Source organism: Mus caroli, chromosome 19 (genome assembly GCF_900094665.2).
Source record: "Mus caroli chromosome 19, CAROLI_EIJ_v1.1, whole genome shotgun sequence".
NCBI classification, from domain to species: Eukaryota; Metazoa; Chordata; class Mammalia; order Rodentia; family Muridae; genus Mus; species Mus caroli.
In genome coordinates this window covers 9,372,550-9,393,567 of record NC_034588.1, presented here as the reverse complement: position 1 = coordinate 9,393,567, position 21,018 = coordinate 9,372,550, and the positions used below count along the sequence as shown (strand labels likewise).

The window sequence follows — 21,018 nt, the reverse complement described above, 5'->3', positions numbered from 1 at the left end:
ACACACACACACACACACACACACACACACACACACACACACACACACACTTTCAAATCTCCCAGCCTTCATGGCTCAGTGGGCAAGGCACTTATCACTAGGCAAGACGTCCTAAGTTTAATCTCTGGGATCTATGTGAAAAGGAAAACAAACAAACAAACAAACAAACAAAACAAAACAAACAAAAAAACTAATTCCCCCTGACATTCACATGTCATCACCCTGATAGCAGTACTCACTGCCCACAATATAATTTTTTTTAAAGTATTTTTAACACGCCTTTAATCCCAGCACTTGGGAGGCAGAGGCAGGCGGATTTCTGAGTTCAAGGCCAGCCTGGTCTACAAAGTGAGTTCCAGGCTCAAAAAAAAAAAAAAAAAAAGTATTTTTAAAATATGAATTAATGAAGAGGTCTTTAAAAGTTGGACAGCCAATAATATTTTCTATCTTTTTTGGTGTTTATGGTGTGACTAAGGATTGAAGCCTGGGTCTTGCACATGCTAGACAAGTGTTCTCCTACTGAGCTACATCCCCAACCCCACACTACCATATTATTAATTGGAAAAACTAGATTATTAATGCTCAAATGAAAACACCGATCTGAAAACACACAGCTATAATTAAAAAATGGACAGAATCTGCTACCAACTTGAATTCACTGGGCCATAGCTCAATAGAAAGTCTACAAGTATTCAATTTTACCATTACTTAAGTGACTATTATTAGCACAAGCAGACAAACTGTTCTCTAAGCTAGCCTGGTTATTCACCTGGTAATAGAAATCATCCAGGTAGGGATCAGTGCTCTGCAGCTGCATCATCTGTATCTTAGAGACCCAATCCTTTTCCCGCTGCAACATTAGATTAGCGTATGGATCCTTCCGGAGATGATCTTGATGACTGGACCGGTGACCTCCTCTATCTCCAGTACCGTTGAGATTCCGATGCTGACTGAAAGGCAAAGACAGGCTGCATTCAGGCCAAGTCAGCATATTAGTCATGCTTTTTGAAATATAAGAATACAACAGGCTGGTTCCCCCTTTGATTTTAGTGAAGGAAAACAGAACTGCACCCTAACAGACTGAAAAGAGCTATGTGACACATAATCACAGAAATAAGACTAAGATCTGAGTCCTTTCCCCAACAATAAGCACATCTGCACCGGTTGATTTTGGGTTGACACAAATTAGAGTCACCAGAGAGGAAGGAATCTCAGTTGAGGAAATGCCTCCATGAAATACAGCTCTCGGGCATTTTTTAAATTAGTGATCAATGGAGGAGCGCCCAGACCCTTGTGAGTGGTGCTATTCCTGGGCTGGTGGTCCACGGTTTCATAAGAAAGTAGGCTGAGCAAGCCAAGAAAGCAAGCCAGTAAGCAGCACCTCTCCATTATCTCTGTACCAGTTCCTGCCTCTAGGATCCTGCTGTTTGAGTTCCTGTCTTAACTTCCTTCAATAATGTACATCAATTTGGAAGTGAAGGCATATAAACTCTTTTCTCTCCAATTTGCTTTATGATCATGGTGTTTTGTCGAAGCAGTAGAACCCCTAAGACAATATTCAGGCATGGACTTTTCTGTAAACTATAATCACTCACAGCAGGGAGATTTTTCTACATACACTGAGGCCAGGAAAAATTAAAGCTTTTTACCAGGTGGCAGAGTAATATTTAAATGCAGACCAATCAGATTCTAAAGTCTGTATAATTTTCTTTAACTCAGCGGAATCATAAAACATTTAAACGTAGCTAGAAGCACAAGTACCCACTCATCCAGATAATAAATACCCACTCATCCAGATTTAAAAATGTATTGAGGCCAATTTGCTTCACTTTGAAGTCACACGACAGCCAATCATACTCCCAGGACTCACGGCTTACTTAGGCCGGGCGTGGTGGCACACGCCTTTAATCCCAGCACTCGGGAGGCAGAGGCAGGAGGATTTCTTAGTTTGAGGTCAGCCTGGTCTACAAAGTGAGTTCCAGGACAGCCAGGGCTATATATTCTGAGAAACCCTGTCTTGAAAAACCAAAAACAAAACCCTCAACAACAACAACAACAACAACAAAAAGGCTTACTTAGGACTGTGGGTTCAAGCATAGACTAACATAATGTTCCAGGCCAGTTTCAACTATAAAGAACAAACCTGTTTCAACAACCAAATAATACAGGTTAGCTGAAAGCCTTAAAGGTTATTTTAAGATGTTTTATGTATATTTGTGCATATATAGGCCAGAAGAGGGTGTTAGATCTCCTGGAGCTGGTGTTATCTGTGGTTATAAAGCTGAATGACATAGTTGCTGGGAACTGGACTCTGGTCCTCTGAAAAATAAGGTTTTTTTGTTATGTTTTATTTAGATTTATTTTTTATTTATATGAGTACACTACAGCTGTCTTCAGACACACCAGAAGAGGGTATTAGATCCCATACAGATGGTTGTAAGCCATCATGTGGTTCCTGGGAATTGAACTGAGGTTCTCTGGAAGAGCAGTCAGTCAATGCTCTAACTGTTGAGTCATGTCTCTAGCCCCAGGAGATACTCTTTAACTGCTGTGTCATCTCTCCCGCCCTCTTATAGCTTCCTCTTCATAGAAGAATCACCATGCTGCCTTTGTATGGTCTCTCCTCAACACCTTCTCCTCTTATCTCTGTACTGCTTATGTATCTGTCTTTGAATGTCTTGTCTGTTTTGTTTTACTATGGGCAGGCAGCAAACTTTATTCTAAACTTATGGACAGATGGGCATACTCAGACTCAATCATTTAGATCACCTACTTAAGTGCTTTGATTATGTAACATAATGAAAACTTTTTATTATTTATTTATTTTTCTTTTTTTTTTCTTTCTTTTTACACTCCAGAATTTTATTCCCCTCCCTGTCCACCCTCCGACTGTTCCACATCCCATACCTCCTCCCCATTCCACCTGTTTCCTTGAGGATATCACCAACCCCCTTCCCAGACTTCTAAACTCCTTGGGGCCTCCAGTCTCTTTAGGGTTAGGTGCATCTTGTCTGACTGAACCCACACCTGGCAGTTCTCTGCTGTACATGTGTTGGGGGGGCCTCATATTTCAGAAAATGGAAAGAGCTCCCATGCTCATGGATTGGCAGAATTAACATAGTAAAAAAAGCAATCTACAGATTCAATGCAATCCCCATCAAAATCCCATCATAATTCTTCAAAGGCATGGAAAGAGCAATTTTCAAATCTATCGGAAAGGCAAAAAACCCAGAATTGTGAAAACAATTCTTAACAATAAAAGAACGGCTGGGGGAAATCACTATCCCTGACCTCAAGCTCTATTTACTACAGAGCAATAGTGATAAAAACTGCCTGGTAGTAATACAGAGACAGACACATTGATCAATGTGTTAGAAATGAAGATCCAGAAATAAAACCACACATACCCACACTTGATCTTTCACAAAGAAGCCAAAAATATACAATGGAAAAAAGAAAGCATCTTCAAGCTGGTCTAACTGGCTGTCTGTATGCAGAAAAATGAAAGTAGACCCATATTTGTCACCTTGCACAAAGCTCAAGCCCAAGTGGATCAAGGACCGCAACATAAAACGAGATACACTGAATNTAATAGAAGAGAAAGTGGGAAAGAGCCTTGAACTCATTGGTACAGGGGGAAATTTCCTAAACAGAACTCCAATGACTCATGCTCTAAGATCATGAAACTGGAAAGAATCTGTAAGGCAAAGGACATAGTAAGACAAATGAGCAACCTCTATATAGATTAAGAAAAAACCTTCACTAACCCCACATCCCATAGAGGGCTAATATCCAATATATATAAACAACTCAAGAAGCTAACCATTAAAAAAACAAACAACCCAGTCAAAAAATAGGGCATAGATAGAACCTTGAATGGCCTAGAAACACCTAAAGTAATGTTCAAAGTCCTTAGTGATCAGAGAAATGGAAATCAAAATGACCCTGAGATTCCACCTTACACCAATCAGAATGGCTAAGATCAAAAACACAGGTGACAACACATGTTGGAGAGGATATGGAGAAAGAGGAACACTCCTGCATTGCTGGTGAGATTGCAAACTGGTACAACCACTCTGGAAATCAATCTGGAGGTTCCTCAGAAAATCTGAAACAGATCTACCTGAAGACCCAGCTATACTACTCTTGGGAAAATACCCAAAAGATGCTCCACCATGCCACAGGGGCACCTGTTCCACTATGTTCATAGCAGCCTTATTTGTGATAGCCAGAAGCTGGAAACAACCTAGATGTCCCACAACAGAAGAATGCATACAGAAAATGTGGTTCATTTACACAATGGAATAATACTACTATTAAGAATGAGAACATCCTGAGTTTTGCATGCAAATGGATGGAACTAGAAAATATCTTTCTTTCTTAACTCTTGTTGCCTTAGTAGTATTCTGTATGCTTCTGGTTACATAAGTAACCCTGCTTCTTTATATCACAATGTATCTCGGAAATACTATAAAGTCCAACTGCAATGTTTTAACTTTATTATCTACTGCCTAAATCCTCTCCCAAAGAGCGGTCTACTCAATACTTTCACCAAGTTAGATACTGAGACACTTCAAATTTTGCTTTGAGTGATGACTGTAACCTATTATCTAATTTGAATCTTTATCTCTGAAATAAGTATGCTTGAACATCCCTTAGGTGTTAGGAACTATTCAATCACCTTGTTTCTATTGAGACTGGAGTATTTTGATATGTTCTGTTAGTGTTTTCATTTCTTCCTTAAAACAAAACAAAAATTTTTTAGCTGTCTTTATTACTGTTGGCTTCTTCCTTTTTTAAGGCCCAGGCCTTCAAGTGACAGAATTACAAGCATGTGTTATCAACACCTGGCAAGGCTTAACTTTTAATACAGTTAAAATGTACTAATCTTCCCCTATATAGCTTATATTTGGAGTTTTGTCTTAAGTCTGCATTAGTTTCTTTTTTCTCCCCGGCAAAAATATATTCTAGAACATTTTTGGAAGTGAGAAGGAATTTTACATATATACACATAGAACAAAAATGGATGCAGAAGGGCCCTCCCAGCTACACTTAGTTTCCCTAATTTATCTTGGTAAATAATTATAAAATGACTTCATATAGAAGGCAGAGGCTTTGCATATCCTACTGTTTTCAGTTTTCAAAGCCTACCATAGTTTGGCCACACAGCTAGGGCCACAGATACAAATATATATTTATATCTGAATGAAGATGAAATGAGAGACACAGAACGACCAGTGGGCTCACATAACACCCACATTTAGAGTTGGCTATTATTTTAAGATTACTTTTGAATTAGAAGACAAAGAAAAAGGTAGTTAAGAGGGGGATTATAAATTTGAAAAGGAATGAATATAAATGTCAGAGCTCAACCATTAACTATGTCTTAAGGTCAACCTAACTGTAACTATAAATTTGTTGATAAAAATCAGATCATCTGAACCAGCCAGATGGCTCAGTCTTTAAAGTGCTTGACATCAAGCCTGACAACCTGAATTCAGTTCCTGGGATCCATGTGCTGAAAGAAAACTGTCACATACATGAAGTAAATAATGTAGCAGAGAGATATTATCTAGAGCTAGCATATAAAGAGCTCTCTCTATATAGCATATAGTGGTATTGCCTGACAGAACATGTACACATGCATTCTACCTCCCCCCAAAAAAGAACAGACAGGAGTAAGGAATAAGGCTCAGTAGGTTGGAGAACTTGATAGATGAGTTCAATTCCCAGAACCAACTTGGTGGAAGATAAGAACCAATGCCTTCAGGCTGTCTTCTGAACCCCACAGGTACATATACACACATATACAGCATAAAATAAATGTAATAAAACAAAACCGAAAGAACTGCATTTAGCCGGGTGGCGCATGCCTTTGATCCCAGCACTTGGGAGGCAGATTTCTGAGTTCAAGGCCAGCCTGGTCTACAAAGTGAGTTCCAGGACAGCCAGGGCTATACAGAGAAACCCTGCCTCTAAAAACAAAAACAAAAAAAACAACAACAACAAAAAAAGACTGCATCTGGCCAACAAAATAAGCTCCATACTAAGTAAATGTAGAAAAACAAAGTAACCCAAGAAGTAACCCAAGAAGTCACCCAAGTCACCAGGTCCCTAACATGTCAGGAGAGTGATGAATACTCACTTTCTACTCTGCAGCTGCCTCTGATGCAACAGGCGCCGGTGCTGTGGATGAAGGTGAGTTGTGTCTGCTCTAAACATTGGGGCCTGAGGTCTAAGAAAAAAGGAAAATGCTCCTTGATTATCTCATCTTAATTGACTTCATTTTTAAAAAGGTGGTCAATGCAGGATAACTTCACATTGGCTCACTGAAGGGACAGCCAGTGTATTATAAACAAACTTTTAGAAGGAAAAGGCTTATTTTTATATTTTTTCCCCAATGACCAATTCTCAAACCCAAGAGGATAACTATGAAACTCAGTGCACTAGTACTAAAACAATACAGGTTTTTTATTCCTAATTTTTTAATGTATTTAGCTTTAATTTTTTGTGGGAATAGTATAGGAAGTGTATGGGTGGCAGTTAATTTTACATGTCAACCTGACCAGCTATGATACTCAACTTTAACCAAACCCTAGTATGGAAGGTGCCATGAAATCATTTTATAGACACTTACACTTATATCCACTGACTTTAAGAAACTGCCTTCTAAAATCTGGGAAGCCTAACAGCCCACACCAGAAGTCACTCAGAAGTAAACTGTACCAGGAAATAAAGTTCTGCTGAGTATCTAGCCTGCTGGCTGACATACTTCAAGATCAAAATTGCAACGTGACTCTTAGTTTCTAGTCTGCTACATGGGTTTCCAATTTGCCAGTCAGTTCCTTGGCCTAAAATTAACTCTCCCCATATTTATGTATGTTCTATTGATGTTTCTCTTAAGAACATAAATGGCTATGATTTACATAAGACACAATTTTATCAAAGCAGAAACCAAGGAAAAGTAGAAGCAAGCAACTCAGCTGACACTGAGGTCAGCTAGCCTCTTGGCTTCTGTTGCCACCTATTATTTGTGGTAATTCTTCAGTCACGAGCACTGTGTATTTTACTGCATGAGTGTTTGCAAAATGGTATGAAGTGAAACTTCAAAAAAGTAAAAGCAGCAGATCATTTATCCCGTGCAAAGGAAGCATGACATTCCTGAGAGCAGTGTATAGCCTGAAGACTCAATTCTCTTGACAACTCAAGGATCCAGGGACTCCCAAATACTGTACTGAACAAGTACCCAAGACGTCTACATTATAAAACTAAACGAGAGATTATGAAACTTTTACTATGTAAACTAAAAGGGAGGGCTGACAATGAATCATCAGAGGCATGGTTTGTATACCTGAGGTTTTGTAGGTGAGGTCCTGGGCCAGGGGGATGCTGCTGTGGAGGTGGCGTAGCGGGGGGTGGAGCACTAAAGAAGGCACGGAAGCTTGGTGCTGGGGGAAGCATCTGCCCAACGCGCCCTTGTAGCAACTTAGGATTCATGGCAGCCAGTGGGCTACCAACAAATCCAGGGACCCGTGCAAATTGGCTGGGAGACATTCGTCCAGGCTGTAGCTGCAAAGAGGGAGAAGATTGTTGACACAGAAGAATTAGCAACCCTCACTGGCTTCACCCACCTTTGTGACAGGGTCTCCTTATGTTTGGGAACTCCCTGTACAGCCCAGGATGGCCTCACATGTATAATCCTAACTCAGCCTCCTACGTGGTGGGAATATAGGCAAGCACCACCAAAAAGCAAGCAGTTTCCATTAATAACTTCCCTTGAGAAAACAAAAAGGGGGCAGGGGAACAAGTGGCTAACAGCGAAAGAAAGAAAAGGGTGTCAAGCAATGACTCTTAGGACAGCAGGATTCTTTATGGGTTCAGCAAACCATAGGCTTACCTGTGCTCCCCCAAGAAGCTGTGCTCTCTGCAGGGGACTAAGTACAGGAGGAACATTAGGAGGAAAAGGGTGGCCCAGGAGGGAGGAGTTCTAAGGACACAAAAAAGGGATACTATGTTCATAATATGGAATAAGCAGATCAAAATATTAAGCAAACTCAGTATAAATTTGATATAAAGTTAGATATTAAAACCTCCCAAGCTGGAGAGTCTTATATCAGAAAAGAATGCTGGAAATTATGAAACACTATACTATGTCTGTGTAACAGGAAAAAGACAGTAGAATGAAAGACTCAGGCAGCAGAAACCAAGATTAAAATGAACTCAGAATCTTTCTGAGCTTTTTCCTTTTGTTGAGGCAAGAGTCTTGCTAAGTAGCTCAGCTTGAAACTCACTTGCTATGAAGACCAGGCTAGCCTGGAATTAGGAATGCTTTTGCCTCAGTCTACTGAGTACCAGGATTACAGGCATATATAGCAATGCCAAGCTGAACTTAGAATCTTAAAGTGACAAGAGACAAGGTAAACTTTTGTCCTTTGATCTTGGGACTGAAAATTCTAGAAAATAAAAGAGATTACAAGAAATACATATAATCTAGTACATACTACATAATACACACTAATGGTGATGATGACGTTCACATTAAACAGTCCTGTTATGTTGTAAAGGACATACCGGGACACTGCAGAGCTGGTTTGGAGATATCCTCTCGCCATAGGGAGCAGGATAGCGTGGCGGCATTGGGGGCCGAACATGAACAGGCTTCGGACACAGAATCTGTTAGGACAAACACAAACAAAACTACATTCAATGAAATCAGTCTTTTGCCTTCCTACACTCCCTCCCCTCAAGTACTGGTAGAGACACAGAACTCAATGAAAAACCCTACTTCTAAGCAAATTGTTCTGGCTATGGATTCAAAAAGAGAACCTCTGGTCACTTCCTCTCACAAACCAGTTTCATCCTAACTGAAGATGATTTAGCTAATTCTCCAGTATCCCCACCCTTCCATGCTATCTGAGGAAGTACCAGCAGACATTCTGACTTGAAAATTTTCTCCAAGAGGATATGTTTTGGTTATATTGAGGGAGAAGGAATGATAAGAAAGCTGGAGGATTAACTAAGTCCTATTCTGAAGCCTCAGTGATATGGCCGCCATGCTCAGCAATGTTGTGATACATTGTGACTCCACCATTTCTTAGGATATTGAGCCTAACTAGGCCATACCAACACCACCCTCCCCCCATACCTTCCAAATTGGCCTTCCTTTTCAGCTGCTGGTTTCAGGTGGAGGAAAGTCTATGGAACAGGACTGCACAGGCTCTAGGGAAAGCAGGGATATCTTAAAGGTAAAAAGGGATGTGGACAATGCTGAGTGTTCCCACTCCCCCCAGCTTTCAGTATTCTTTCTGCTAATGTACCCGGCAGCCAGTAAAACACTTAAAAAAAGGACATATGTACTAATGTGGCTAACTACTCTTTTCTCCCCCAGTTAAAAGGTAGCAGCAGCAGCAGGAGCAGCAAATGGAATTAGGGAATGTGTCTCATTTATACTATCTTCTCTAATTGGCTATTCTTTTAATGCCTACCCACAACATCCACCCTCCTCCCAGAATCCCAAATAATTTTGCCCAGATTCCCAATATCCTGGGCTGTGTACGTTAATGAAAGGTACCTGCTGGTTGAAGCTGGGAACAGCCATCTGCTTAGGTGGGGTGCCTATAGGAACGGCTCTAACAGGAGGACTTCCAATGATAGGTGATGTTGACCGCCTTGGTAAAGCTCGCTCAGAAAGGTCCCGATCATCTTCTGGGCCCTGTAGGGGCCTCTGAGGCAAGGCATATTCTAATACAGACACTGTAGGCATTTCCTAATTGAGGAAGTGGTTAAAAATGATACAGAGAAATTAGCTAACTTGTGATGTTTTAATAATCTCGGCAGATGCCAAAGATACATTAAGAAATTATCTTAATTTTAACTCATACTCAGTAAAAGTCATCCTTTTTGTATACAATTCTCTGACTTTTAATAAGTACATACACCAATTTTATCACTCCCATAAAATTCCTTTGCATTATCCTTTTATAATCAGCCCTTGGCTTTGTGCCCCATCACAGTCCTTGATGTGCAGTTTTGGCTAGATTTTTAACTAACTAAAACCATACACTGACATCTGTGAGTTCTAACAACTTCCTTTCAGCCTTTAAAAACTGAAGGCTGAGGAAAGGAGCATTAGCAGTCAAGGCAACCCTGGTGAATGATACATACTTGTATATGATTACAGTAAGAACAGGATGACAACAGGAGTCAACCTATCTGTAGCTATGAGTCATTCTACATAAAGAGGAATGTTTAATACCTGAGCAAGTAGTGGTCCACGGATTCGCCTCAGAACTTCAGATCCATCCCAGATGCTGGAATTCAGACTTCCCGGTTGAGGCTGCCAAAAAAGGAAAACATACACACAGGTCTAGAATGGTGTGGCTCTCAGACTTGAACCTGAACTACTAGGGAATATGCCACAGTGTCCTAGAATACACATGACTCCCCAACTTCATCTACAAAGTTGTCAATATCAGGAATTATCAACCTTTTGATTTGTTTTCTTTTATAAGATAGTGTCTTATTCTGAGCCCAGGCTGTCCTTGCTAAATATCTAGGCTAATTCCAACCCACAGTTATGTGCATGTCCCAGCTTCCCTAGTGCTGGGATTACAGGTGTGAGCCACCCCACCTGACCAATTAATAATTGTCTATGGAACATGTAATTCTGTTATTAAACAGAAAATAAATGACAAAGCTCAGCACTTTATTATTAATCTGTTATTATTTGAGCCATTGTGAGGTCCCAAATCAGAGTAACTTACTTGTAAAATTGGCCTGGTCTGCACTGCCGTCATGATAGCTGGATCTTCTAGCTCATTTTCAATCACCATCTTACTGAGCCTTTCTGCTAGATTCTCCTCATGGTCACCCAACAAATCCATCTCATCTCTCTCTCCATTGCCTGTTTGTTCATCAGCTGCCACAGGTAGCTTCTCTTCCAACTCAGCCAGGCGCTCATGTGCTTCCTGCCAATCATCATCTGCAAGACAGGTCAGTTTAAGAAATGTAGCTCAGCTGCACAGGATGGTGCATGTCTTTAATCCTAGCAGAGGCAGGGGCATGTCTGTGAGCTCTGAGCCAGCCAGGCCTACATACCAAGTTCCAGACCAGCCAGAGTAGCACAATGAAACCCTGTCTCAAAAAAAAAAAAAAAAAAAAAAAACCAAAAACCCTCCCTCCATCTATCTATTTTAAAGGGTGTTATAATATTTAAGTTTCTGTAAGCTGACACAACATACATAAACTGAACTTTTCATTATTAAAAAAGATAAAACTTATATTAGGAATATACAAGTTCAGGGGGTGGGGGTGGGGGTCTGGAGAAATGGCTTAGTGGCTAACAGTACTTGCTGTATAATAATTAAGACTGGAGTTTCAATCCGAGCACCTGCATAACAAGCCAGGGGTGCTGCAGATGTCTGGCACTCTAGCTCCAAGGATCTGACACCTGCTTCTGGCCTACACACACAAAAGAGCATGCACCTGGTCATACATGTGGGAACCTTCCCCCTACGGGACCCTACCCCTAAAAACCAAGCTTTTGGATCAACCAACCTTTTAAAGTATCAATTAAAGGTATCTGAACACTAGTCTGAAACTGATTTCTAAACTGAAGACAGAGCATTAGGAAGGTTGAGAACTTAGAATCCAAGCCTTTGAATCTACTTCATTATTTGTTAAGCCTCTATTATATGACAAGCACTGGGTTAAGAACAGAGGATGCTACCCCCCACATTTCCCTCATTCAAAAAAGAAGACAGATAAAGAAAATAAACACAATGAATAAGCAAATGACACACTGCATTAGAATATTATTCTATGGAACATAGAAGAAAGGCCAACTGAAAATAAAAATAAATGGATGGTCAAAGACAAGTCACACAGAAAATAACAACAGAAGCAAGATTTTAACTCTCCCTTGCTACAAAATGTATCTTGACTATCTTCTCATATATAAAAATGCAAGATAAAACTACTGATTTTTTCCTCATCTTTTTTAACCACTATATATGAACCCATTTTATCAACAAACTATAATTTAGCTTATTCCCTAGAAAAACATTCATATGATTTAAAACCACATTGTAAGAAACTTGATGCATATCTTAGAATCTTAAGTATTTATGTAGGCTATCTTGCTTTTAGGATCAGCTATGTATTTAAAATCTACTATTTATCAAGTAGAAATGTATCACATATATAATACTAATGAAAGAAAGAAAGAAAAAAACCTTAGGTTTTTTTGGTAGGACTTCCAAATTAAAGATTTTGGTGTCAAAGGACTCAAGGCCTGCTATTTTAGAAAGATACGAACACATCAGTCCCACTAAGGTGTCCTTAAATCAATGGATCACTTTGTATCACTAGAAAAGGCAAGAGTTGTAATATATCCAATCTTCTATACATAAGTCATCTGTCATGTATGGTTTTCAGCCCCTCACATGGTCAAGTGACACTTTTTCTTGAAATGTCATCTTATAGAAAATAATTTAAGGAGACACTTTATTATGAGAAGCTATGAATTTGGGCTGGAGAGATAGCTCAGTGGTTAAGAGCACTGTCTGCTCTTCAGAAGGTTCTGAGTTCAAATCCCAGCAACCACATAGTGGCTCACAACCACCTGTAATGAGATCTGACACCCTCTTCTGGGGTGTCTGAAGATAGCTACAGTGTACTTATTATAATAAATAAATAAATAAATCTTAACAAAAAAAGAGAAAGAAAGTAAGAAAGAAACCTTGTTTTACTCAAAAGGCAAAAATAAAAATATACTTCAGACAGAAATTATTTGGCCAGGTGGTAATAGCACCTGCCTTTAATCCCAGCACTCAAGCAAGCAGATCTCTATGCATTTGAAGCCAGCCTGGTCTACAAAGTGAGTTCCAGGACATCCAGAGCTACACAGAAAAGCCCTGTTTTGGGAAACTATACTTATATATCAAGGGCTAATCATGACTGGAACTGGGGAGATGGCTCAATGGATAGAGCACTTGCCACACAGGCATGAGGTCAAGAGTTCAAATCTATCTCTAGCAACCCATATAAAAACCTGAGTGGGTGTCCAATCTGTAATCCTAGCAGTAATGGAGTTGGTGGGGAGGAATCCTGAGGCCAAGTTGGCTAGCTAGACTAGCAAGCTCTGGATTCAGCTAGAGACTTCCATCTCAGTAAATAAAGTAGGAGAGTGATTGAGGAAATCACCTGACATTAACCTCCATATCCTCACACATGTAAACATGAACACACACATGGACCACACAAATGCATATGATAAAAAGTGAAATTAAAACTTCACACACAGTAAGTACATACACATAAATAAAACACGAATACAAATAAACTAAAAATATAGTTGTTTAACTCTACGCCAATGTTCGACCTAAGTATAGCATTGGTCAAAGAGGTAAGTTAAGAATAAAAAAAGGAAGGAGACATTCCTTCACCTAATAAACCAGAACACCCCAATGAACGTTTTCCATAAACTCCAGCACACTCAGAGCCTAGCTTCAGGCTAGTTCTAAGCAAAAACAAAAGTGGAGGGATGAAGGAACATGGAGCTCTTCCAAATTAAAGTGGTTCAGACTTCCCCAAATACATCTGTACTACAACCAGTAGTTCACACTAATTGTATTTAGTTTCTGAACCCCTTGGCCACCGTGGCTTCCTTATCTGTTAAAATTAGGATAATACTGGGGCTGGGGATATAGTTCAGTGGTAAAGCACTTGCCTTGTGTGGTGTTGGTTCAATCTTTAGTACAGGAAAAACAAACACTGCTATAGATATTAATAATAAATGTAAATTATTGAGAATGGAGCCTATTACCACCAAGTAAGTGTACCCCCCCCCCCCACACACACAGGGTTTATCTATATAGCTCTGGCTGTCCTAGAACATACTCTGTAGACCAGGCTAGCCTAGAACTCAGAGATCCACTTGCATCTGCTCATAAATGCTGGGATTAAAGGTCTGGACTTCCTTTAAATAAGTTTAAGTGTAAACTTATTTTCAGATAACAAATAGGGATTACTGTAACACCATTTGTTACTCTGAGATATGAAAACTTTTTTATGCAGAAGACAAAGGTTAAGCTTCTTATAGAAAGGTGACGCCAGTAATGTAAAGGATCCACTATGCTAACAGGTATTATTCAAAGTGCTGACCCCACCAATTACAACCATCAAATCCACTTTACACACTGGTTTAAACTCTGTATCCCCCCTGTTTCTCTAAAATGGTTTTCCAAAGAACTTACAGATCAACTTAGAAGGCAATATTTCTAGAATGTTATATTTTTTCTATAACAAAGATGTAAGGAATTAAGAATTTCAGTTTGCCACACCTTTAGCACTGGTACTTGGTAGGCAGAAGCATACAGATCTCTGAGTTCAAGGCCAATCTGGTGTACAGAGTTCTAGGACAGCCAAGGTCATACAAAGAAACTCTAGTCTCACAAAACAAACAAACAAAACCACATGCCTCCACCCCCATTCCCCAAAAAAAGAAAGAAAGAATTTCAATTTACAAACTTTTCTCCATTATAATCTTTGTTGGCAAAGAAGTCCTTAATCACTCTACCCCTTCAGGTACAACGTAAGCTAGTTATGTTAACTTGTTCCCCTATATGCTACTAACTGCTCTTTACTCTGCACCAAGGACCTTTACCTGGTCCCATAAAATAAGTCTCCAGACCCCAGTATTCTTTTCTGGTCAGTGTTCCTATCTTGTGCTGACAAACAGAATTGGAGGGCGTGCACTGTCAAAACTCTTTGAGTGTCAGGGAGAAGGCAAAGATCATTTTGTCAAGGTTCAAAATTGAGAACATGCTATGCTGTCTCATCTTAGTAAAGTATGTTAATCATATGCATTTTAATACTGAAGAACTTGCTGAAAATGGTAACATTCTATACAGTATTTTAATAGAAAAATCTTGACAAAAGTATATACTGTTTGTAGCTTTTACTGTATTTTAGGAACTACTGCTAAACTCTCTTCTAAATACAATTTGCAATTCGTATCACTTCTCAGTGCTTGCAATTCTAGTCTACATAGTTTCCTTTGCTATCTCCATGGAGACAGACAACAGCATCTTGGCTCATGTCATTCTCCTGAACAATCTCATCTCCTAACTCTGGCTATCTTCCAAGATTCTTTAACTCTTGTCTACCAAGCACTGCTTCTACTGTTAGCAGATTTCTTCCTGCTCTCCCTCAGGAGAGTTTTAGATTTCTACTGACTTTTGTAAATGCTAGACAAAAACAAACCTTTCATTTTTGCCACTTATTTAATTCTGTGAGCCTTAAAGACTTTAAACTGTTTAAATTATTGCAAAATCAGTATCCTCTGTAAGATTTTTAAAGCTTTTTGGTATTGAACGCCTTGGGATAACCCACTGCTGTTGTACTTTTCCTGACTTTATTATTGAACTTCAAACACTAGTACAGACTGAACTTCGGCAATTCCGAATAACAAATATTTACACACACCCCAACCTACACACCGTCACTGCTGCACTCCACAAGGTGAAGCAGGAATCTCTACATTTCAGGTAGGCATCTGTATACTCTACTTGCTCTTTTAAAGTATAAACTTACCTTAGTCTACTTTCTCTGAACTTGTTCTAAGTACTGTTACTAATTTATGAGAACATTTTATCACCCAAATTCTTTGCATAGTGTTTCCACTGTACTGAAAACACTTCTGAGACAGAAATTATTATGCAATATACTAGTGATAGCCTAGGAGCTTCCTCCCACTTTTGAGGGTGTGTGTGAGACAGGAACTCAGAGCTCTGCCTGCTTCTGCCTCCCAGATGCTGGGATTAAAGGTGTGTACCACTACTGCCTGGCTTTTCCTCCCCTTTTTTGGGACACAGGTTTTTCCATGTAGTCTAGGCTAGCCTAGAACTCAAGTTCTTCCTCCATCTGATTGTGGTAAAGTGAATTTTAAAATGTCTTACATACTACATCAGAATTTTCGATACATCCACTAATATTTCTTGAAATCTCTACAAACACGTCCTTTATCCAGGATTACTTTCAACCTCATTTAAATGTCTACTTTTTCAATTATTTCAATTCCTTCTATTGGCAACCTATAGCTACAGAGACTTGAGAACACCTGCTATTATAGGTGAAGCAAAGAGGCCCCGGTGAGCAGTACAGAAGATGAACTGCTACTACTTAGTGAAGACTGCATTATATAAACAAAACTGGGTCGGGAAGAACACTCAGCTCACCTGAGTAAATAAAATCAATTTATGCACAAATCTGACAACCTCAGTCTAACCCCCAGAACACAGTTGGATGAATTGGTCAACATCTGTAATCCGAATTTTCTACTTTGGGACAGAAGATGGAGCACATGAATGACCCAGATCTTGGGCCACCTAGCCTTACATATGTAGCTCTGTGGAAGAAACAGGAGAGATCCTGGCTCAACAAGGGAGAATGTGAGCTCCAACTCTTGAGGCCTTCACAAGACAGCCATGGAACACGCTTACCCACCCCCACACACATGCATACACAGAAAACTCACATTACAGGTGGACCTAACACCAAAGTCGTGATGAGATCAACAAAGACAGTATAAAATATGTCACTTACCAACTGCACCTGACCCAAAGGTATCATCATTAAATTGATCAATTTCTTCATCTTCTTCTCCCAGGCCTTGAAATGCATCCTCATCTTCATCTAGAGGACAATCCTCCAAAGACTACAAAAGAGAAATTAAAAAAAGGTGATTCATTTCTCAAGACATTTATACAGTCATTTAAAGTTGGGCCCTTTTAATGACACAACATTCCTTTATATCTCTGTCTGGAATAGTGGTAATTACAAATGAACACTTTATTATCTTGAGTTTCATGTAACTTTTTCAACAAAGTTCCATTTTACTCATTACATCTCTGTCGTTTTCCCAATGCTTTTAAGTCTGTCCATCTTTCTTCCTCTTTCCTGTAGGACTAAACTCTAGCCAGAAAGTAGAACACCATCTTTTTCAGCTACAATTTAAGCGTTAAAAAACAATCACAACTTCTTTCTACACTTACAAAGTTGTCTATGTGATGATGCTAGGTCCCCTGGAACTGTAGTCACAAGCTGTGAGCTGCCATGTGGGTGCTGGGAATTGAACCAGGGGTTTGTGGAAGAGCAGCCATCTCTCCAGCTCCCAGACACCGTTATGTCTCAGATTCTGTACTAGGTATTATACCTCTGTGCCTTAACTGTAATTCTGAGCCAAAAACAACTTTGAAAGAAATTTGTGTGAGGATTAAACACAGCAAAGATTTTAGAAAGCTGAACAAAAACTAGAATCACCATCACATCTTGGGTATGCTCTAATTTATTTTGTTTTAGTTACTATTTCTCTAGGTACAGTCTGGCTTAGAACTCCTGATTCTCCTGCCGCAGTCTCCAGGGAGTAAAGATCACTAGACAAGCTTGGTATATCCTAATTTTAATCATTTATCCCAATACAGATTTATTCAGTTTACTAAGTTTTCTTTGCTTCTGGCAACGTCTATTCACAGTATCTCATCATCTCTCCTCATGTTTACAAAAAGCGAGTTGAGTCACAAGTGTAAACTCAAGCTTTCTACTGTTTCCAATGTTTAAAGATTCCAAATTGGAATTCCACACTCTAGGGGTACAGCTTGTGTGTGATATAACTTACCTGGGAACTTTTAGGGGCCGTTTCTACCCAATCTTCCTCCCCCTAAAGAGCCAGTCCTGCAACTGCTTCCACACCAGAAGCAACTTCTAGCAACTCTATGAAATGACATTCATCTACTGGACCAAACCAGGATGACTAGGTAAGGATTTCCCTAGCTCAGTCCTTAAACTACAAATCCGGAATCTGTTTCGTCCCAAGATTAGGAGTTGCTCAAGGTCACACAGCAGTAAGTGACGGGCAGCAAACAGCTACATTCTCCAAACAACGTCACCAAACCCACACTTTTCCTCCCTTCTCCAAGAAGGAACTTCTGCGGGACACGCCCCCCTCCCCACTCCCAGCCTTCTTTCCAAGCCGACTGAAGTCTCAGCCCCAGGGCCAGTCCCTGCCCCTCCACCTGACGGCTACCCGCGTGCAAAGGGCTGTGTGTAATCCGGGTGAAGGGGTTCCGGGGGCAGGGCGGGAAACGCTTCCGTGGGCATTCCCCGGGGATTCTGCCTCAGGAAAAACCACCGGGTAGGAGCCATGCAGGTCTCCAAGGCAGCTCCGCGAGCCGAGGCGCAAGCCAAGGGTCAGGTTACCGCACTTAACGGGCTCTCCCCGCCGCAAACCAGCGGCCGGCTCTCGCCAGTCCCGCCCCTCCGCGGTGCGCTGCGGGCCGCACCCGAGCCTCGCGGCCGAAGCGGGGCTCCCAGCCGCCCGCGCCCTGCCCCCTCCTCAGCCGCACAAGACCCGCGCGACGGGCGAGCAGAGGAAAAAAAAAGGGGCGCGCGGGCGAGGGAGGGGTCACTTCCGGTCGCAGCCACTCACCTCGTAGCGGAACATTCTTGGGGAGGGGGGAAGGGAGCGGGGAGGGGAGTGGGGGGAGGGAGGGAAAAGAAGCGCCGACTCCCCGGGCTGCTCCGCGCGCGCGGGTCTCCCACCGGCTCGCGACCCCTGGCCGCCGCCGTACGCCGGAGCGTGCGTGGGGACGTGCGCAGGCGCGCCTCGGGCTGGGCGGGCGCCCCGGCGGCGGCAGCTGCGCGGGGACAGATTTGGCGTTTGGCTTCCTAGTGTGAGCGGCGGGAAAGAGATCCCTAGGCGAGACACTGCGCACGCGCGGCCCGTCGGGGAGGGATGACCCAGAGAGCCCCGGCTGGCGGCTCCTCCTCCGTTTTCCTAGCTGCACAGTTGCGCAGTGCTTTTGAGTCACGAGGTTCCCGTCACTGATTGGGCGGAGAAAAGCCTTGTGAATGTCACAGGATGCGACCCCCGAAGCGTCTCAGCCGAGAACATCGGGGATTTATTCTTGGGTGATTTCATTTAACGTCCAGTGTCCTCCTCGGGGTGCCTTGACTTGGAATGTGAGGGGGACTAGTATGGCAAGTCAGTATTCTTGGAAAGGGACAGGTCGCTGGCTGAATCAGTCGGGAGGCCAAGGCTGTGATTGATAGAGGCCAAAGTGTTGACAGCGTTTGTTTTTAGGATAAAGACGAAGGCGCATTTAACAAGGATTATCTAAGGTGATATTTTTAGATGCCAGGCCCTTCACCCCGTTGGGAAGCGGGAGAGCCCTAACGGGCCGCGCAGCCTTGGGGCTGGGGTCACCGCAGCAAGGTCGGTGAGCTTGGGTGCGCTGTGGACAGCCATTTCCGCTGAGGATGAAGCCCAGCCGAGTTTGTTCAGCTTCCGCCTCAGCACCCTGGTTCTAGAAGTCTGCTGCTTTGGTGCTTTATTGCCTGTAGCGAGTCCGTTTGAGAGGGTGTCTTATTTTTTATTTTATTTTTGAGCCAGGGTTTCTCTGTGTAGCCTTGGCTGTCTTGTTATTCACTCTGTAGACTAGGCTGTCCTCGCAGAGATCCGCCTGCCTCTGCCTCGCGAGTGTCACTCAGGCGGTTGTCTCACCTGGGAATGAATGGTGCACTTTAATTCCTTATCACGTTACTGTTAACGTGACTGGATTAATCAACTAGCTTACTATAAGCATTGGATTTGGAAATAGAAGTTCTGGATTGGGAAACGTGTTTTTTCACTGCTGCGTGAAACTGGGCATGTCTTTCTAAACATCTGACCCTTCAGGTTTTCTTTTGTAAAATGGGTAAAATTATATCTACCTCACTAAGTAGTAATGGAATAGTTACATTCTCTGCTCTCTGGATAAGGAACCTGGAGGTTAGAGAGAAGTAGATAGCCTTAAGCCACCCACCGGAAACTGTTGCAAAGTTGGCAGCTAAGATGTCTGAATTCCCAAATCTGATCACTTAAGAGCAAATAGAATTGACTCTTGAAGAGAAGGCAAGGTAAGCTAATAATTAATTTTCAAGAGTTATGAAACAAACTTTCATTTGTGGGGTAACAGGTTTTCACAATTACCCAAGTACTGAGAGGCTATGTAGACCAAGAGCTAGCAAACTCTAGACATACTTCATTTTTTAAGCCTGCCACCCCTCATTTACAAAACGTCTTTTGTTGGCTGGCTACTATTAGTTTTGTGCTGTGACCAAAATATCTGAGTAGACAATTTAAATGGGGAAATGTTAATTTGGATTCAGGTTTCTGAGGGTGCAATTTGTGCTTGGCGTTAGCAAGTTTGGAGTGGGAGTGTGTGGCAAGGGCCATTTGTTTCTTGTATAAGAAGAAAAAAACTGAGCTATAGAAGAGGTTTAAGATTCAGTTTCCCACAGGGTCCCCCATGAAGGCGCTAGAGAAAGAACCTCAGGAGATGAAGGGGTTTGCAGCTCCATAGGAGGAACAACAATATGGAACAACAGTATGAACTAACCCCTAGAGCTCCCAGGGACTAAATTGTGGCTCTAGCTGCATATGTAGCAGAGGATGGCCTAGCCGAGCGGAGAGGCCCTTGGTCCTGTGAAGGCTCTAAGCCCCAGTATAGGGGAATGCCAGGGCCAGGAAGCAGGTGTGGGTGGGTTGGTGAGCAGGGGGAGGTTGGGAGGGGTTAGGGAGTTTTCGGAGGGGAAATCAGGAAAGGGGACACCATTTGAAATGTAAATAAAGTAAATATCTAATTAAAAAACAAAAAGATTCAGCTTCCAAGGGGCACACACCAGCTGCTACTTCCTCCACTAGACCTCTGACCTTCCAGGACTTCCCAGGAATGGCATCACAATTCCAAACCCTCATAGTTTGAATCACTCATTATTATAGTCACGACAGTCTCTTCATTAGATTACAGTGCTCAGGATCTGATTTTCTCTGACAAAATCTTCAGACACACCCTCAGATATGTGGACTACTTATCTTAGTAGTTGCTTTATCCACTCAGGATGACACGAGTCGCCATCACGTGCTGTAAAAGGTCTGTGAGGTTATAAAGGAGACATTTTTGCCTTTGAAGCATGAAA

At 41.6% G+C, this 21,018-nt stretch overlaps 1 protein-coding gene across 1 annotated transcript in view; it reads right to left on the bottom strand.

Annotated features, from left to right (window-relative positions):
* Patl1 (PAT1 homolog 1, processing body mRNA decay factor) overlaps positions 1-18,667 on the bottom strand; it is a 32,769-nt gene extending 14,102 nt beyond the window's left edge. Inside the window, exons 1-10 of the mRNA XM_021151752.2 lie at positions 18,488-18,667; positions 16,606-16,717; positions 10,764-10,981; positions 10,256-10,336; positions 9,572-9,766; positions 8,572-8,673; positions 7,898-7,987; positions 7,352-7,569; positions 6,146-6,235; positions 770-950 (exon numbers count right to left, since the gene is read on the bottom strand). Coding sequence (XP_021007411.1) covers positions 770-950; positions 6,146-6,235; positions 7,352-7,569; positions 7,898-7,987; positions 8,572-8,673; positions 9,572-9,766; positions 10,256-10,336; positions 10,764-10,981; positions 16,606-16,717; positions 18,488-18,502 — 1,302 coding nt within the window. The 5' untranslated portion in view covers positions 18,503-18,667. The remainder of the gene's footprint in view (positions 1-769; positions 951-6,145; positions 6,236-7,351; positions 7,570-7,897; positions 7,988-8,571; positions 8,674-9,571; positions 9,767-10,255; positions 10,337-10,763; positions 10,982-16,605; positions 16,718-18,487) is intronic.
* Positions 18,668-21,018: the final 2,351 nt, after the last annotated feature.